Consider the following 18,392-nt stretch of genomic DNA (forward strand, 5'->3'; position numbering starts at 1 on the left):
CCTACACCACCCGATGTCAAGGAAGGCCAAAAAGGTCTTCAAGGACATCAACCACCCGAGCCACTGCCTGTTCCCCCCACTGTCATCCAGAAGGCAAGGTCAGTACAGGTGCATCAAAGCTGGGACCGAGAGACTGAAAAACAGCTTCTATCTCAAGGCCATCAGACTGTTAAACCGCCATCACTAACATTGAGTGGCTACTGCCAACACACTGTCAATGACACTGACTCTACTCCAGCCACTTTAATCATGGGAATTGATGGGAAATGATGTAAATATATCACTAGCCACTTTAAACAATGCTACCTTATATAATGTTACTTACCCTACATTGTTCATCTCATATGCATACGTTGATACTGTACTCTATATCATCGACTGCATCCTTATGTAATACATGTATCACTAGCCACTTTAACTATGCCACTTGGTTTACATACTTATCTCATATGTATATACTGTACTCGATATCATCTACTGTATCTTGCCTATGCTGCTCTGTACCATCACTCATTCATATATCCGTATGTACATATTCTTTATCCCCTTACACTGTGTATAAGACAGTAGTTTTTTGGAATTGTTAGTTAGATTACTTGCTCGTTATTACTGCATTGTCGGAACTAGAAGCACAAGCATTTCGCTACACTCGCATTAACATCTGCTAACCATGTGTATGTGACAAATAAAATTTGATTTGATTTGATTTGAAGTGTGCCGCAAAGGCATCTATACAATACTAGACATCCAAAGTGCATATAACCTTGTCCGTATACGTGAAAACGACGAATGGAATATGGCCTTTATCACCGCACAAGAGCACTACGAAAACCTGTTCATGCCCTATGGCCTTACGAACGCCCCCGCCATCTTCCAATCGTTCTATGAACAAGTTTTTCCAGGATATGGAAATGCGGTCACTCTACATCTCCACCCCTGACGTGGAAATGCGGTACCCTAGGAAGGAGACGGACTGTTGGAAGAACAGACATTTCTCAGCCTTGATGTACAGGTCATGCTCTAATAGTTGACCAAGCACCCTGCGTACCAGGGACATATGCTTGGCGCGTGTAGCTGAGTATATCAGAATGTCATCGATATACACCACTAGACCCTGGCCATGCAGGTCCCGGAAAATCTTGTCAACAAAAGACCTGGAAGACCGATGGAGCATTCATCAACCCGTACGGCATGACGAGGTATTCATAGTGCCTTGAGGTGGTACTAAATGCCGTCTTCCACTAGTCCCCCTCCCGGATACGTACCAGGTTGTAAGCGTTCCTGAGATCCAATTTTGTGAAGATGCGTGCCCCCTGCATTGACTCAATCACACTGGCGATGAGAGGCAGCGTACCTCACAGTGATCTGATTGATCCCTCGATAGTCAATACATGGGCGCAGACCCCCATCCTTCTTCTTCACAAAAATAAACTTGAGGAGGCAGGTGAAGTGGAGGGCCGAATGTATCACTGACCCAGGGATTCAGAGACATATGTTTCCATAGCCACCGTCTCCTCCTGTGACACAGGATACACTTAACTCCTGGGAAGTGCTGTGTCTACCAGGAGATTTATCGCACAATCCCCCGTCGATGAGGTGGTCATTTAGTCGCCCTGTTCTTACAGAAGGCGAAGGCCAAATCGGCATATTCTGAGGGGATGCGCATATTGGAGACCTGGTCTGGACTTTCCACCGTAGTCGCACCGATGGAAACCCCCACAAACCTTCCTGAGCACTCTCGTGACCCCCCTTGAGAGCCCTCTGTTGCCACGAAATAGTGGGGTCATCACAGGCCAACCAGGGTAGGCCCAGCACCGGGAAACGCAGGAGAATCAGTAAGGAAGAGACTGATCCTCTCCTTGTGACCCTCCTGCGTAACCATGCTTAGTGGAGCGGTGGCCTCCCTATTCAGCACTGACCCTAATGGTTGACTATCTAGGGCGTGCACAGGGAAGGGCATATCCACAGGAACAAGGGGAATCGCTAAACTATGGGCAAATTAATGGTCAATAAAATTCCCAGCTGCGCCTGAATCTACAAGTGCCTTATGCGGGGAAAACTCAGGAAATTGAATAAACACATACATGTGAGCAACAGGGGCTCTGGGTGAGCCTGGTGCCGACTCACCTGGGGTGACACGATAGTGCCCTGCCTGCTGCATCGACTCCCTGAGGTACCTCCCCAGCACCGACCAGCATTGGGCCCTCTGCGGCCACAGATGGTGCAGGGAATGGCCCCTCCTCCGGTCGTGCAGCACCTCCCATCTCCAAGAGCGTCGGAGCGGAGGTGCTGGGGGATGGAACTGACAGGCCCCGATCTGGACGTCCACGGGTAGCCAGCAAGTTGTCCAGCCAAATGGACAGGTCCACCAGCTGGTCCAACGTGAGGGAGGTGTCTCAGCAGGCCAACTCCCGACAGACATCCTCGCGCAGACTGCACCTGTAGTGATCGATCAGGGCCCTGTCGTTCCATCCCATGCTGGTGGCCAGTGTCCGGAAGTCCAAAGCAAGGTCCTGCGCGCTGCTCGCCCCCTGCCTCAGGTGGAACAGACGGTCACCCACCGCTCAACCCTCAGGCGGGTGGTCGAAAACTGCCCGAAAGAGGAGGGTGAACTCTGCGTAATGGTCCAAGGCCACATCTCCCTCACTCCATGCGGCGTTGGCACACTCCATTGCTTTGCCTGGGAGGTAGGAGACGAGGGCGGACACGCTCTCACATCCTGAAGGAGCCGGGTGGAGCTCAAGCTGGAGTAGGAACCCCTGGCATCCGGCAGCCGTCCCATCATACTCCCTCGGGAGCGTGAGCCGAATCCCGCTGGGACCGGGTGATGGAGGGGTGGACAGTGGGGCCTGCTGTAGTGGGGCTGGTGGAGGCACTGGATGACCTCCTCCCCTCTGCCAACGATCCATCTTCTGCAGAACGCGATCCATGGCGGTGCCCAGATGTTGCAATATGGTCGCGTGCTGCTGGACGTGCTCCTCTATCGCCACAGGGAGGGCGTCTGCTCCTGCTGACTCCATTCTTTGGGTGAGTTATTCTGTAATGGTGGTTTGTGTGTAGCTGGTGTAGAGGAGTCAGGTGCAGGACAGCAGATATTAGTAAATAAACATATTTTATTCAAAATAGACAAATACAATACAATATAGCGAGCCCACATAAACGGACCGATTTACATCAAAACAATCACTCAAACAAACAAACAGAGGGTTAAATAATGAACAAGTAATTGGGGGATTGAAATCAGGTGTGTAAGACAAAGACAAAACAAATGGAAAATGAAAAGTGGATCGGCGATGGCTAGAAGGCCGGTGACGTCGACCGCCGAACACCGCCCGAACAAGGAGAGGGACCAACTTCGGCGGAAGTCGTGAGAGACAGATAGCACTTTCTGATACCGCATTATATTTGATCAACTGGCTTGTTCCTGTGTCAGGAAACAAATACCATATTAATCAGATAAAATACTTGGCCGTTACAACAGATCAAATTCGTAGTTTCTGCACTCTGCCTTTGTAGGGCAGCATCAATTTATGCCATTTCAACTTCCCTAAAGTCAACTTTCCTACACACTGACTAGCTGACATATGGCGTGCCGTCATGTCTCCGGAAGTTGTGGAATATGTTCCAAACTGAGCACTGACATCACCCACAACAGTCTTACAGAGTTATCCTATTTCCCATGTAAAACAGCCTTTGAGTGACGAAAACAACGACATACTCTATTTTCCCCATTAAAGTGCTCAGTTGAGAAAATGTACTTTAAAGTTTTTTAAATTTAACCTGTTGTAACTACCCATCCCCGGTCCGGGAACGTTGTCTTCATCTGACACTAATTAGCATAACGCAACGGACATAAATATTACTAGAAAATATTCCTATTCCATGAAATCACAAGTGAAATATATTGAAACACAGCTTAGCCTTTTGTTAATCACCCTGTCGTCTCAGATTTTGAAAATATGCTTTACAGCCAAAGCAAGACAGGCATTTGTGTAAGTTTATCGATAGCCTAGCATAGCATTATGCCTAGCTAGCAGCAGGCAACCTGGTCACGAAAATCAGAAAAGCAATCAAATTAAATCGTTTACCTTTGATGAGCTTCGGATGTTTTCACTCACAAGACTCCCAGTTAGATAGCCAATGTTCCTTTTTTCAAAAAATATTATTTTTGTAGGCGAAATAGCTCCATTTGTTCTTCACGTTTGGCTGAGAAATCGTCCGGAAATTCGGTCACGACAACTCCAGCTCCATAATATCGACAGAAAATGGCAAACGTTTTTTGTAATCAATCCTCAAGGGGTTTTTCAAATATCTATTCGATAATATATCCACCGGGACAATTGGCTTTTCAGTAGGACCGAGAGGAAAAAATGGCTACCTCTGTATTTTACGCAAGAATCACTCTGAGTGCCATCATGTGACCACTTACGCAATGTAGTCGCTTACGCTCATTCTTCAACATAAAGGCGGGAAACTACGTCGAAATGCTGTAGACACATTGGGGAATACGTAGAAAATGGAATCTGGTTGATAGCCCATTCACTGCTCAATAGGGACGCATCGGAACGCAGAGCTTTCAAAACATGAGTTACTTCCGGATTGGATTTTCCTCAGGCTTTCGCGTGCAATATCAGTTCTGTTATACTCACAGACAATATTTTTACAGTTTTGGAAACTTTAGAGTGTTTTCTATCCTAAGCTGTCAATTATATGCATATTCTAGCATCTTGTCCTGACAAAATAGCCCGTTTACTTTGGGAACGTTATTTTTCCGAAAATGAAAATACTGCCCCCTAGTTACAAGAAGGCGAGTCAGTTATGAACCAATTCATATTTCCAATAACGCCCCCCTGGGAAACAAACAAATTAAATAGGTGAAAACAATCTCATCTCTAACTATCAATAAGGCTGAGGCTAGGTGGGCACAGCAACATCCAGTCCTGTCATTCATTACATCATGCTTCCACAAATAATTTGTTTAACCAACCGTTTGTTCATTTCTGTGCTCACGTGTCCACGTGTGTGTGTTTGTGTGTCAATGTGCAGAGAGACTCCGGGGAGGGGAGTTTCTGTCAGCAACTCAGGGATAAATAGAGAGGCAGAGCTCAGAGTTTGTCAGAAGGCGGACATGACAGGGTCACACACAGGACCAAGCAGGCGAAGGACCTCAGCATTTTTACCTTTTATTACAAATGGAGAAACATGAAGATGTTCAATACTGTTTTCAGGACAGAAACTCTTCTTGCAGAAAGGCTTTGCTATCGACATCTATCTACATAACACTGTACATCTTCTTCTCATTGATTTCAGCAGTTACAGTATTTTTGAACGTACTGGTGATCATCTCCATCTCTCACTTCAAGCAGCTCCACACTCCAACCAACCTGCTCATCCTCTCTCTGGCTGTGTCAGATCTCCTGGTGGGACTGATTGTGATACCAGTAATGACTGTCGCAATAATGGAATCATGCTGGGGTTTTGGGGAATATTTCTGTGTGTTTCATGCCTACATTGCTTGTTTATGTACTTCTTTATCTCTGGGCAATTTGGTCTTGATATCTATTGACCGCTATGTTGCTGTGTGTGATCCCTTATTGTACAAGTCTAAAGTAACAATAACAAGAATGATGTGTTGTATATCCATCACCTGGTGTTGTTGTATCATCTACCGTGCTGCTAATATAGAAAATGTTGCAAATATACTGGTACCCAGTAGGTGTTTGAAAGAATGTTTTATTGTTGAAGGGTCAATCTGGGGTAATATAATTGACCTTCTATTTACAATGGTTGTCCCGTGCTCCATTATTATAACACTTTATATGAAAATTTTTGTGGTGGCCAGATCACAGGCCAGAAAGGTATTTTCAAAAGAGGCTGCCAGTGTGTCTGGTGTTAAAACTGTACAGGCAAATAAGTCTGAGAGGAAAGCAGCAAAAACTCTAGCTATTGTTGTTTTCACCTTTTTAATTTGTTGGATTCCAACACTATTTATTTTATTATTTTTGTCTTTTTTAAGTGACAATTTATCAGTATTCATCCGTTTTCTGCCACTTGTTAATTCCTTAATAAATCCAATAATTTATGCTTTCTTTTATCCATGGTTCAAAGTGAAAGCTAAACTTATTTTAAATCTGAAGTTCCTATAATTGTATTCCCTACTTTCACAAACATAGGTTGGATATATATTTTTTTTTTTACAATTGTTGTAATTATTTATTTCATGTAACAATACACTGACATTACTGTTCTCAGTGTTGTCACTATAGATATATGTGATGTTGATTCAGAATGATTTGGATGGATTGGATTTGAATGACTTGGAGAAGGCATAAGCTTGTTTTATAAAAGGCATTGTAGTCATTGTGGATTGTGTACTCCAAAAACCTAAGGCTGTGGTTATTCCATGTTATTTAATGATAAATAGTATGTAAGTATTCTAAAAGTACATTCTGAATACGTCATGAGTCGTTCTATATGTTGTTAAACACCTCCCTCTAGTGGCTCATTTGTGACACAACGTCTTCATCAAGTGTAGTAAAGTTGAAATGTTCAATACTGTATGATATCACATAATGTCCAGGTATATCTCAATGGTGTTTTGTGTAAGTAGTTGAGGATACAATGCACGAATATGCAGTTAAGGGTAACACTATAATGTTAAGTAATAAACCATTTGTGAGGAATTTACAGTTTGTTCACTATATATGAATCATTACTCCCACATTCGTAAATGTTTTGTCCGTTAGGGATTCTCACATGTATACATAAGTACAATATGCATTAATGATTAAGCACAACAGTGGTGGAGATCGCAGCAGACACTACCATTACTCTTACTACATCACTGCTGCCAGGTCAGGGGTCACACAAGAGCAGCTCTCTCTGATGCTGTGGAGTCAGAATGAATATAGAGATTGGTAACACTTTATAATAAAGAATGTATAATGGATTAGTAAATAGTTTATTCATCATTCATGTATCATTACTCCCACATTTGTTTTAATCATCTAGTTGTTCACACATTTATTAACAACTTTTATAGTCTGTAATAATGATATATAAGATAATTCATGAGATGTTTAATGAATTAATTTATAAACTATTTGCTAATCATTAGTATATGCATTAATGACTTTAGTAAGCTGGTTATTCACACACTTATTAACACCTTTTATACTGTGTAATGATGATATAAGATATTTCATTAAACATCTTATGAATGAACTTATAAACTATTTACTAACCATTAGTACAGTCGTGTTGCAGTCCCTAATCTAAAGTGAAGACTTTACATACTTTATGATACCTTATAAATGTTTTGAACAGTGAGCAGTGTAATTTCTCACATAAAGATGGACATGCTATTGGTAGACATTCCAGCAGTACCTGATGCTCTTTAAGGTCTCAAAATGACCTGGAACAAATCAATGGTTAAACAATAAGCACGCAACACAGAGGATGTTAAAGGAAATATATTGAACATTTTATTCCAAAACAGTCACACTGCTGTAATAGTGTGCTGAAGGAAGTAACGTGTTTGTCTGAAAATGATGACATTCTTGTTTGTTGGCAGTGACTATCAAAACCAAAGTGTGGATTGCAGTCACTCATTAGAGAAGTTCATAGACTGTTTACAGGTGAAGGGAACCAATATCTAACTACATAATTTAACTGAACATTACGTTTAAAGGGTTACAACATTTAATACACTACAAGTGAAGGTGTCCAAATACTTATGACTTCTTCAAATGGGGGGACTAGATACATAATTTCTTTTTGTTCCTAAACGGTAAAACATATGTATGAAAATACCCTCAAATAATAGGTGACATTTTATAATGTCGCCTCATGAAACATTCGATTTCATATTCAAAATGCTGGAGTGAAGAGCCCAGCTGAAAAACAGTTTTACTGCGGAGTTTTACACCCACTGGGCCAACACTGGTTGAATCAACGTTGTTGTATTTTTAACCAACTTGGATTAGACATTGAATTGATGTCTGTGCCCAGTGGGCAGGGATTGCTTTCAGTATGTGCTGTGGCCATAGGATGGTGGTATACTTCACAATCTGTGACTGAGAGGAACAACTTTACTCATTCATACATGAAAGACAAGTTTGTCTGTTCTATTAAGTAAATGTGTATCTGAACTGTATGTATTTGGTGAAAGTGTGCCTCTGCCAAACTGAGAAGAGACCGTCTGTATAAATAATACCAAAGCCTTTCCATTACAGGTGAAGTGTGAATGCGGTGCCTTCAGAAAGTATTCATACCCCTTGACTTATTACACATGTTGTTGTGTTACATTCAAAATGTATAAAAAGTTATGTTTTTTCATCCATCCACACACAACACCACATAACTAGAAAGTGAAAACATGTTTTTTTTTTTTTTTTTTTTTTTTTTACAAATGTATTACAAATTAAATTCAGAAATATCTCATTTGCATAAGTGTCCCATTTTAAATGACATGCAGCTTATAAAGGCTTCATAAAGCCTTTATAAATACTACATAAATGTGTCACAAAGCATCTATAGAGTATGTCATCATCTATAAAGGGTTCATAACTGTGTGACATAGCCATTAACGTCAAATGTTACATAACTCACTAGGTCAAATATGACATAAACCTGTGCATTATAAAGGGCTGCATAGTCAACGTTTAATAAATACGGACTGATGTCAAATTTTTACGAATTATGTTAATTGCATATGTATGTATTAAATTAATGTATTTTCAGGTAGTGTTGGTTTTCTTACATTTCGGTTAATCCAAGTTTCCAACATGTTTTTCTACATTTTTAAATAATATGTATAATAGTTTTTATAACTATTCTACACATTATTTTATATGCAACCTTAATACTGAAGGGTCATGAAGTGGTTAAACCAATGTATGTTGCCTATTATAGTGTATTGTCAACAATTCAATCATTTTTGTCACCAAAATTCGTATTTTGTATAAAAAAACTAAATGTACCTATTCTTAGTCCACTGTATTTTTACTGACATATCAACCATCTGGTTAAGCAAATCTTTTGACAATTCTTGTTTTTTAGCCTTTTTACATTTTGACTATTTATTTTCATATTCCTACTATTCAAGGTCTCTATTAACAGGAATGGTGCTATATTAATCCCCCACCAATTGAATTCCTGCCTTGTGTCTGTGTCTGGCGACTGCTTTTGAGTTTTCTTACAGCCCTTTGAATGTGCAAAGTTTGAATCTCACAACACTGAACTGCAGCAACCAAAAACTATACAAATTATGTTAATTGATGCTGGAGGGCTGGGGAGTTGACCAATCAGGTTTAATGTTTGTTTCATATCCACTTCTAAATCCATTGGCTGAACATGTTGTCATGATGTTGGCCTGGGGGATAGGTTTATGACAGTCATATATACCTCTTCCCCTTTTTCCTCTCTCTACCCTACTAAGGTTACATTTGCAAAACCCTTGGTTAACATAGAGATTCTGGGAACGTCAGAATGTGGGGGGAAATTAACTATATTCTGGTAATCCAAACAATTGAACATATGCAGTGGTACTTAATGAATATGATGTCAGTTCGGTTGTCACCTGAGACATTCTCATCAATGATAAGATGACAAACTCCACAGCGGAAAGTCTATCCAACAGAGTTATCAGATGTACATGGAATTGTTGTTCAATTTCAATGTTTGAAAATGAAATTATTTGTGATGGGATGAAATGTGATTATAAGATATAAGATAGGGCTGCTCAATCAGTGGCCCTCCCCTGTGAAGGACAAGGGCTATACAACTTTTCAAACACCCTCCTCTCCCTGCCTACATAACTATCTGTTCCGGGGATATGAGGATGGCGATCCTATGTCAGAATGGTTCAGATAAAACTACAGAACGAAGCCAACATCAGCATGAACTTCGGTTGCGAATGGTATGATCTTTGAACTCTTATTCACTACAGAAGTGATACCTCCTAGCCGTTGAGTTAGTGACCGCAGCTGCAAACGCAGGTTAGGAAGGAACAGACAGAGTATCTCATCTACCACACAACGACGTTACTACAACTTATCCAAGTGACCACCAGAGACATTCTTCAAAGGACAGAGGACTCGGTTTGGCAACACGGTCTTCCATCTACCACCAACCTACTGAAGCGCAGCTCAGAGTAAATATTTATTGCATTTTCCTTTTCCAAATGGGCGATAATTTAGAATGCATAAGATACTGTATTTACGATAACAGCTTCGCCTTTGTTCCTGCCTTCCCGCTCTCTCAAACCCAGACCCTTTTCCTTTGTGTAACAAGCTGTCATATCTGTTCTGCCCGCTAGGGACGTTTTCCTATGACGTAAAGAATTATCCAGGTATAATTCATTCTTTGTGTATCTGAATTCTGTGTGCTTAGTTAGGTATTTAGTAAATAAATAATTAAACCCAATTTTGTATTGCTGATTTAAATTTTTAGCCAGGGTTCTTGCAGATAACCAAGAATTTACAACTTTCAGATTATGAGACTGAAGTAAAATGAAGATTAATGTTGACTGCTATTGATGTAAAATATTACTAGGTCTTTAAGAGTTTATTCGGAAGATAACAGCTCTATAAATATTATTTTGTGGTACCCGACTCGCTATTTAATTACATTTGCATGATTAGCTCAATCAGGTGATATTAATTGCAGAGAAATTATTTTATAGAATAGCATGTCATATCAATTAATCCGGCATAGCCAAAGACACAACAATGTTCTACCAGCCGGTTGAGAACAGGATTCAATAAAGGGTAGAGCTTTCAAAAATGGTTCCATATAGCACCAAAAAGGAATCCGCTATGGTTACAAGGAACCCATATTTGGTACCATATAGAACCATTTGTTTCCAGCTGATCTCATGCTACTGTATCTCTTCTACATCTGAAGACACAGCTGGAAATGCAGGTAGGGGCAACTTCAGAATAGCTGCCCCCTATGTTTTCTGGAACTCAGCTGTCTTAGATGATCATCGATTGGATAGAGGGCCCTCTTGGCCCAAAGCCTGTTATAGCATGGGCAGTAACATTGAGGGCTTTCACCATTTTTAAGTAGTCAGCTGGGTGGGACTTGCTAAGTGCTAAATAAGAATTACATAATTCCATCCAGGTCAGCAGACATTCCATAACTGCTGGTGGAACTTATCCTACCTATCTTAGCTTTATGCCTGTTCGGACACAGTAGGTGGTGCTATGCACATTTTCAGTTACAGTGGGGCAAGTATTTAGTCAGGCATCAATTGTGCAAGTTCTCCCACTTAAAAAGATGAGAGAGGCCTGTAATTCTCACCACAGGTACACTTCAACTATGACAGACAAAATGAGAACAAAAAATCCAGAAAATCACATTGTAGGATTTTTTATGAATTTATTTGCAAATTATGGTGGAAAATAACTATTTGGTCAATAACAAAAGTTTATCTCAATACTTTGTTATATACCCTTTGTTGGCAATGACAGAGGTCAAAGTTTTCTGTAAGTCTTCACAAGGTTTTCACACACTGTTGCTGGTATTTTGGCCCATTCCTCCATGCAGATCTCCTCTAGAGCAGTGATGTGATGATTTCAAAAAAGCTTTATGGCAAAAGCACACCATGCGATTACCTGAGTACAGAGCTTAGCCACCAAACAAGCCATACAGATACCCGCCATGTTGTGGAGTCAACAAAAGTCAGAAATAGCATTATAAATATTCACTTACCTTTGACGATCTTCATCCGAATGCACTCCCAGGAATCCCAGTTCCACAATAAATGTTTCTTTTGTTCGATAAAGTCCATATTTAGATCCAAATACCTCCTTTTTGATTGCGCGTTCAGTTCACTATTCCAAATGCACAAGGATCGGGCACTAAGTCAAGATGAAAAGATGAAGTCAAAAAAGTTCAATTACAGTTCGTAGAAACATGTAGAAACATGTCAAACGATGTATATAATCAATCTTTAGGATGTTTTTATCATAAATCTTCAATGAAATTCCAACCGGACAATTCCTTTGTCTTTAGAAAGGAAAGGGAACGGAGCTCGCGCTCACGCCCGCGCGCGATTAACAACTCATGGCTTTCAGCCAGACCACTGGTTCAAACAGCTCTTATTCGCTCCGCTTTCATAGTAGAAGCCTGAAACAACGTTCTAAAGACTGCTGACATCTAGTTAGGACGTGCAATATACCATTTACACTATATATTGGATAGGCAATCACTTGAAAAACTACAAACCTCAGATTTCCCACTTCCTGGTTGGATCTTTCTCAGGTTTTCGCCTGCCATATGAGTTCTGCTATACTCACAGACATCATTCAAACCGTTTTAGAACCTTCAGAGTGTTTTCTATCCAAATCTACTAATAATATGCATATCCTAGCTTCTGGACCTGAGTAGCAGGCAGTTTACTCTGGGCACGCTTTTCATCCGGACGTGATAAATACTGCCCCTATCCCAAAGAAGTTAATTGCAAGCACCTCAGCCATATAGATGTGTAGAGATTGCTACGTATCGGTCCTCAAATGGCGCTTTCCAATTTCCCTTCTTATATACCTGAATTCCGTTGTCTTTTAGTTCAGTGCCAAACAATCCAGGCAGTTGTAAGCAACCTTTCCAGCATTATCAATATGATTTATGTCTTCTGTGCCTCCAAACATAAGTCACTTTTTAATTAAAATTTCACCTTTATTTAACCAGGTAGGCTAGTTGTGAACAAGTTCTCGTTAGAAATAGCATTATATCGATACCGGGATTGATATGACAACTACCAGTGAAAATAGAGGGCGCCAAATTAAAACCACAGAAATCTCATAATTACAATTCCTAAAACATACATGTGTCTGATATCATTTTAAAGCTATTCTCGTTGTTAATCCCCCCAAAGTGTCCGATTTTCAAATAGCCTCTTCAGCGAAAGCACTACAAACGATTATGTTAGGTCTCCACCAAACCACAATAAGCACAGCCATTTTCCAGCAAAATATAGCATTCACAAAACCAGAAATAAAGATAACATTAACCACTAACCTTGAATTATCTTCATCAGATGAAACTCATAGGACTTCATGTTACACAATACATGCATGGTTTGTTTGATAAAGTTCATATTCATATAAAAAAAGTTTACATTGGCTTATTAGATTCACTTGTTCCAAAAACATCAAGGGATTTTGCATAGCCACATCGTTTCAACAGAAATACTCATCATAAATGTAGATGATAATACGAGTTATATACATGGAATTATAGATATACCTCTCCTTTAATGCAACCGCTGTGTCAGATTTCAAAAAAACTTTACGGAAAAAGAAACGCATGCAATAATCTGAGACGGCGCTCAAAAGTAAAAACACCACAGCCGCAAAGATGGCGTCAACATAAACAAGAAATTACATGATAAATATTCCCTCACCTTTGATGATATACATCAGAAAGCACTCCAGGAATCCCATGTCCACAATTTATTTTGGTTTTGTTCGAAAATATCCGTTATTTATGTCCAAATACCTCCTTTTGTTAGCGCGTTTGGTATACATATCCAAATGCTAATCCTGGTCAGCGTTATATCAGACAAAAACTTCAAAAAGTGATATTACCGGTCAAAGAAATGTTTCAAAATAAGTACAGAATCCATCATATTATGTTTTTAACAACTTCAATAAAGTTCCAACCGGAGTACTCCTTCTTGTCTTCGTGAGCAATGGAACGCAAGTGACTACCATGAGGAAAAAGCGCAATCACAAAATGGCTGACTGATGGACATCTGATACATTCTGCTCTCATTCACTCCCACAACAACATTGAAGCCTCATTATAATTTATATTGATGGTTGACATCTAGTGGAACCCTAGGCAGTGCAACATCATTCATATCTTAAGGGGATTTCATTGGGGACTCTGGTGAATACATACAAGCTCAGATTTCTGACTTTCTGTTTTGATTTCAACTCAGGATTTTGACAGCCAATATGAGTTCTATTTTACTCACAGACATCATTCAAACAGTTTTAGAAATGTCAGAGTATTTTTATCCAATACTAATAATAATATGCAAATATTAGCAACTATGACTGAGGAGCAGGCCATTTGATATGGGCACCTTTCCTCCAAGCTACTCAATACTGCCCCTGCAGCATAAAAAGATAACGGGAGTAAGGCAAAATAATTACAACATAGCAATTAAACACTGGAATGGTAGATGTGCAGAAGATGAATGTGCAAGTAGCCCAACATATTGTTAACATTCTGCTTTCTTTTTCATATGTGTATAGATGCACATTTTAAGATGTGCTGTGTTCAGTTTGTGGTGAAATGGTTGACAAGTTATGTTGAGGATCCAAGATGTGATCATGTGAATTCTTCATATGAAAATATCCTAATGCAGATATGTTTTGTTGTTTATTATTTTTAGCACACACATCGATAATTGAATGGATACAATGAATGGATGCTGCAAAACGCACTCAAGCACTCCAAGCACTCTTCATCCGAGGCCCCAACACATGAAGGCCTGCCATTTCACCGGTCTCTGTAAGACACCTCACAGAGGAGGCACACTGGGAGATCAGAGCGACGTTCTGTTAAATCTCTCAGATCGACTAAATCATCTCATTCAATGAGAACGGAAGGCAGCTCTTCATACCGTTCACTTCAGAGCTGTGGGAATGGATGGAGTGCAGTCCCATCAGAGGCCCTGAGTGACTCACAAGCTGCTGCTCTCAGGAAGAGTATAAACCTCTTTAAACTAGAGGAGGTCAAACACCAAATCATAGAGGACACTCAAGCTGATGAAGAGTGTAGACACTTGAACACCTGCAAACGACAAGTCTTTGAAGCACATGAAACAATAGCCAAACAGCTAGAACGACTGCAATGTGCTCCTGGATCGTCTGAAACTGACAAGTGCACAGAAATGGCAAAGTCATACATTACATTTATGACACCAGGCCATACACCTCAGCTCTCAACTCCCTGAATGCCAAGCATGGACAGCCCCGTCAGCTTGTGCAGAGTGAAATTGGTAACATCCTCAATGCGCCACATGAGGGTAGGTCTTCCAAGAATTCGCTTCCATCCAATCCTTGATACGCATGCTGCAGACATTGAAAATTGACCACAGCGCTGGGCTCAATTGTGGTTCACATGTGGACCTGTTGCTGGGTAAACGACCACCTGCTTTCTATGATGCGTTTATTGTGAACTGCTTGATTTGTGGTATCTCAGATTTTGTGCTCTACCAGGACAAGAAGGAGGTTAAAAGAAAGAACCACAGTGCCTGGGTACCACCAGCATGTTCCTGACCAGTGAACGTGACAGTAAACAAGCCAATTAAAGCTCTCTTCATGGTAAGCAGCAGCAATCGAACCATAACAAGCCCAAGTTTCAATTCTATAGTCCTTCCTGTGAATGGGAAGAACACATCCTAGGCTCATATCCTGAGTTCAAGCAGCTCTCGGGGAGAAGGTCAGGGATTGGATCTCAGTTAAAGGCCGCTACTGGAGGTGGGGGCGAAAACACTCCCAAAGGAATGCATCCTATGACAAGCAACACCGGCAAGGAGTTACAGCTCATAGGGCTACATGGGGTCCTACCGCAGGAGCACAGGAGCGTCCTTATGATCAGAACCAACAAAGCCGAGATACCTTGACCGCCCAAACCACTCACCACTAGAGATGGTCAGTCATCCTACATCATGGCGAGGAGGCAACGGAGACACGACATTCTTGAGGACGGCTCAGAACGTTCCACCGGTGTTCCTGCTGCTGCTTATTGCCTTGGGTTCGAGGGTGAACCAGAGGTACTAGCCTTCGCATTATACATCACAATGTACTCCAAGTAAGCAGAGCTTTTGTCATTCACCATATCCCCTGAAGGAGAGAGTGTGTCCTTCACAACGGTCAGATCTTGAATAAATGCCTACTACAAGGACCAACCCATGGCCCTTTACTGCTCTGCATGCTCCTCTGGTTTAAACACCACACAGTGGCATTAGGCAGTGATATCAAAGGCGTTCATCTACATGTGCACCTTCTCCCCTCCGACAAGTCACTCTTCAGGTTAATTTGGAGCAGTGCCGAGGACCTATGAAGGGCAGGTCTTACCCTTCGTAACGATGTGTAGTCCCTGCTGTGCCATCTATGCACTCAGAAACATTCTCAGGACCACCATGATGGCAACACAGATGTTCAGGAGTCAGTCGAGCACACCTTCTATGTTGACAATGGTCTCCAAATTCTACCCATGGGGGCCGAAGCAAAGTCCCTGGTGGACAGGCTGCAAAGCTGCCTATTGGCCGGGGGGTTGAATGGGCCAGTAACATTACCTCTGGGGTACACCTTCCTCCAGAAGGGAGGTCAAAGAGCAGTGAGCTATTGCTCTCCCAGACCACCATCCACAAGAACCAACTCTGGGCTTGAGCTGTTTGCCAGACACCCTCGGCTACAAACATCGACCTGTCCAGAGAGAAGAGGAACCAACCTTGAGGGTCATTTACAGAGTTTACAAGCCAACTCCACCTTATCCTCCAGTGACAGGGGGGTCAGATCATCATAGTGTTACGACAGATGGCAAAACTTTCCTCCTTCCTTCAACTGCCCTTGGTGCTCCATGGGGCAAAAGTACCACTCCCCTTCATCATCCTCCTGCCTGACCAGACTCAGTCACTCCCAACGTGCTTCTCATGGGGGGATAAGTGACAGATCTCTGCCCCAAACTATCTATGCTGACAATGATGTCAGTGGTCGACAGTGCTGGTGCCATAGCCAAATCCTGGCTGATCACTTCTGGGCCAACATCAAACCCTACCTCAGACTGGTGGCCATTCTGATTCCCATGTCTGATGTTAGGGATGACCCAGATTACACCAGTCAAGAGCATTTGTGGAGCAAGAGCATAGTCTTTTTATTTGTCACGATTGTCATGAAATTGAAAAATCTGAAGTTCGTATAATTTGTTTATTGGTTGTGGGGTGCATTGGCAGAGAAACCTGTTGGTGGAAAACGCTTTGCATACATGTTCTGAAATTGGACACATGTTGGAAATCTGATATCCCCCTAGCTGATCATTGTCTGTGGCCAGCTCTGATCAAAGTGTAGGCCTCATGAAACAGACAGGGAGAGTGAGCTGGTTCTTAGTGGTCGGCGAACCCTCAACCTTCTGTCCCGTCAACCTTCTGTCCCTGTCAGTTACCTGCGTGGTGTCGTATGCGCCACAAAAGCATCCTGAAGTGGCAAAGTCGATATCCACATTTTTAGGGTCACTACAGTTATTGTTGTTTGTGGTCGTACACATTATTTTGAATACATTTTTTAAAGAACAAATGGAGGGTCGTGAAAAAATCAGAGTAAATTGTGAACTGTCCCTAATAACTTGAAATGCTTTTGAGATCATTGATTGATACAACTGAACTGGAAATCACATTTCTCAGTCACATTTTCTTCTGAGGAAACAACACCACAGAAATGGAAAACAACATTAAGGGATGATTGGGTCAGATTACAGTGTGGTTGTTCTGACGTCTGACAAATAGTATTTGTCCCCATGATGTAACTGAGACAAAGCCTACCTCAACTTGAAGAAGTATGGTTGAAGGTTGTAACCCCTTAAACTTGAAGTATGAAGTATTTGGATATTGGTTCCATTACCCTGTAAGCAGTCTATGAACTGCTCTAATGAGTGACTGCAATCCACACTTTGGTTTTGGTAGTCACTGCCAACAAACAAGAATGTTATCATTTTCAGACAAAACACATTACTTCCTTCAGCGCATTACTACAAGTGTGACTTTTTGGAATAAAATCCTCTGTGTTGTGTGCTTATCGTTTACCATATAGATTTTTTCTAGATCATTTTGGGATCTTAAGGAGCATCAGGTAGTATTGGAATGTCCATATTTTTGTGATAATTTACACTGGTCACTGTTCAAAACATTTATAAAGTAGTAAGAAAGTGTGAATAGTCCTCCCTTTAGATTAGGGACTGCAAAACAACTTTACTAACGATTAGTAAGTTAGTTTATAAGTTAATTCATTAAACATGTTATGAATGATCTTATGTATCATTATTACAGACTATAAAAGTTGTTAATAAATGTGTGAATAACCAGCTTACTAAAAAAGTGTGGGAGTAATGATACATGAATGATGAATAAACTATTTAATTATTAATTATGAATCCTTTATTACAAAGTGTTATTGCAAAGTGTTACCAATCTCTATATCATTCTGACTCCACAGTATCTGAGAGAGCTGCTCTTGCATGGCCCCTGACCTGGCAGCAGAGGTAATAGCCTTCATAACCAGTATGATGAGGTTCAAGTGTCTGCTGCGGTCTCATGCGCAGTTGTGTTGAATCATTAATGGATATAGTAGTATTTAAACATTTGAGAAAATCTAGTT

The 18,392-nt window shown here is 41.1% G+C and overlaps 1 protein-coding gene across 1 annotated transcript; it reads left to right on the forward strand.

Annotated features, from left to right (window-relative positions):
* The first annotated feature begins 5,172 nt into the window (after positions 1 to 5,172).
* LOC121844295 (trace amine-associated receptor 13c-like) lies at positions 5,173 to 6,146 on the forward strand. The gene has a single exon (XM_042314228.1). It carries the CDS (start codon positions 5,193 to 5,195, stop codon positions 6,144 to 6,146), a length of 954 nt encoding a protein of 317 aa, XP_042170162.1. The 5' UTR covers positions 5,173 to 5,192.
* Positions 6,147 to 18,392: the final 12,246 nt, after the last annotated feature.

Source organism: Oncorhynchus tshawytscha, unplaced genomic scaffold (genome assembly GCF_018296145.1).
Source record: "Oncorhynchus tshawytscha isolate Ot180627B unplaced genomic scaffold, Otsh_v2.0 Un_contig_650_pilon_pilon, whole genome shotgun sequence".
NCBI lineage: Eukaryota > Metazoa > Chordata > Actinopteri > Salmoniformes > Salmonidae > Oncorhynchus > Oncorhynchus tshawytscha.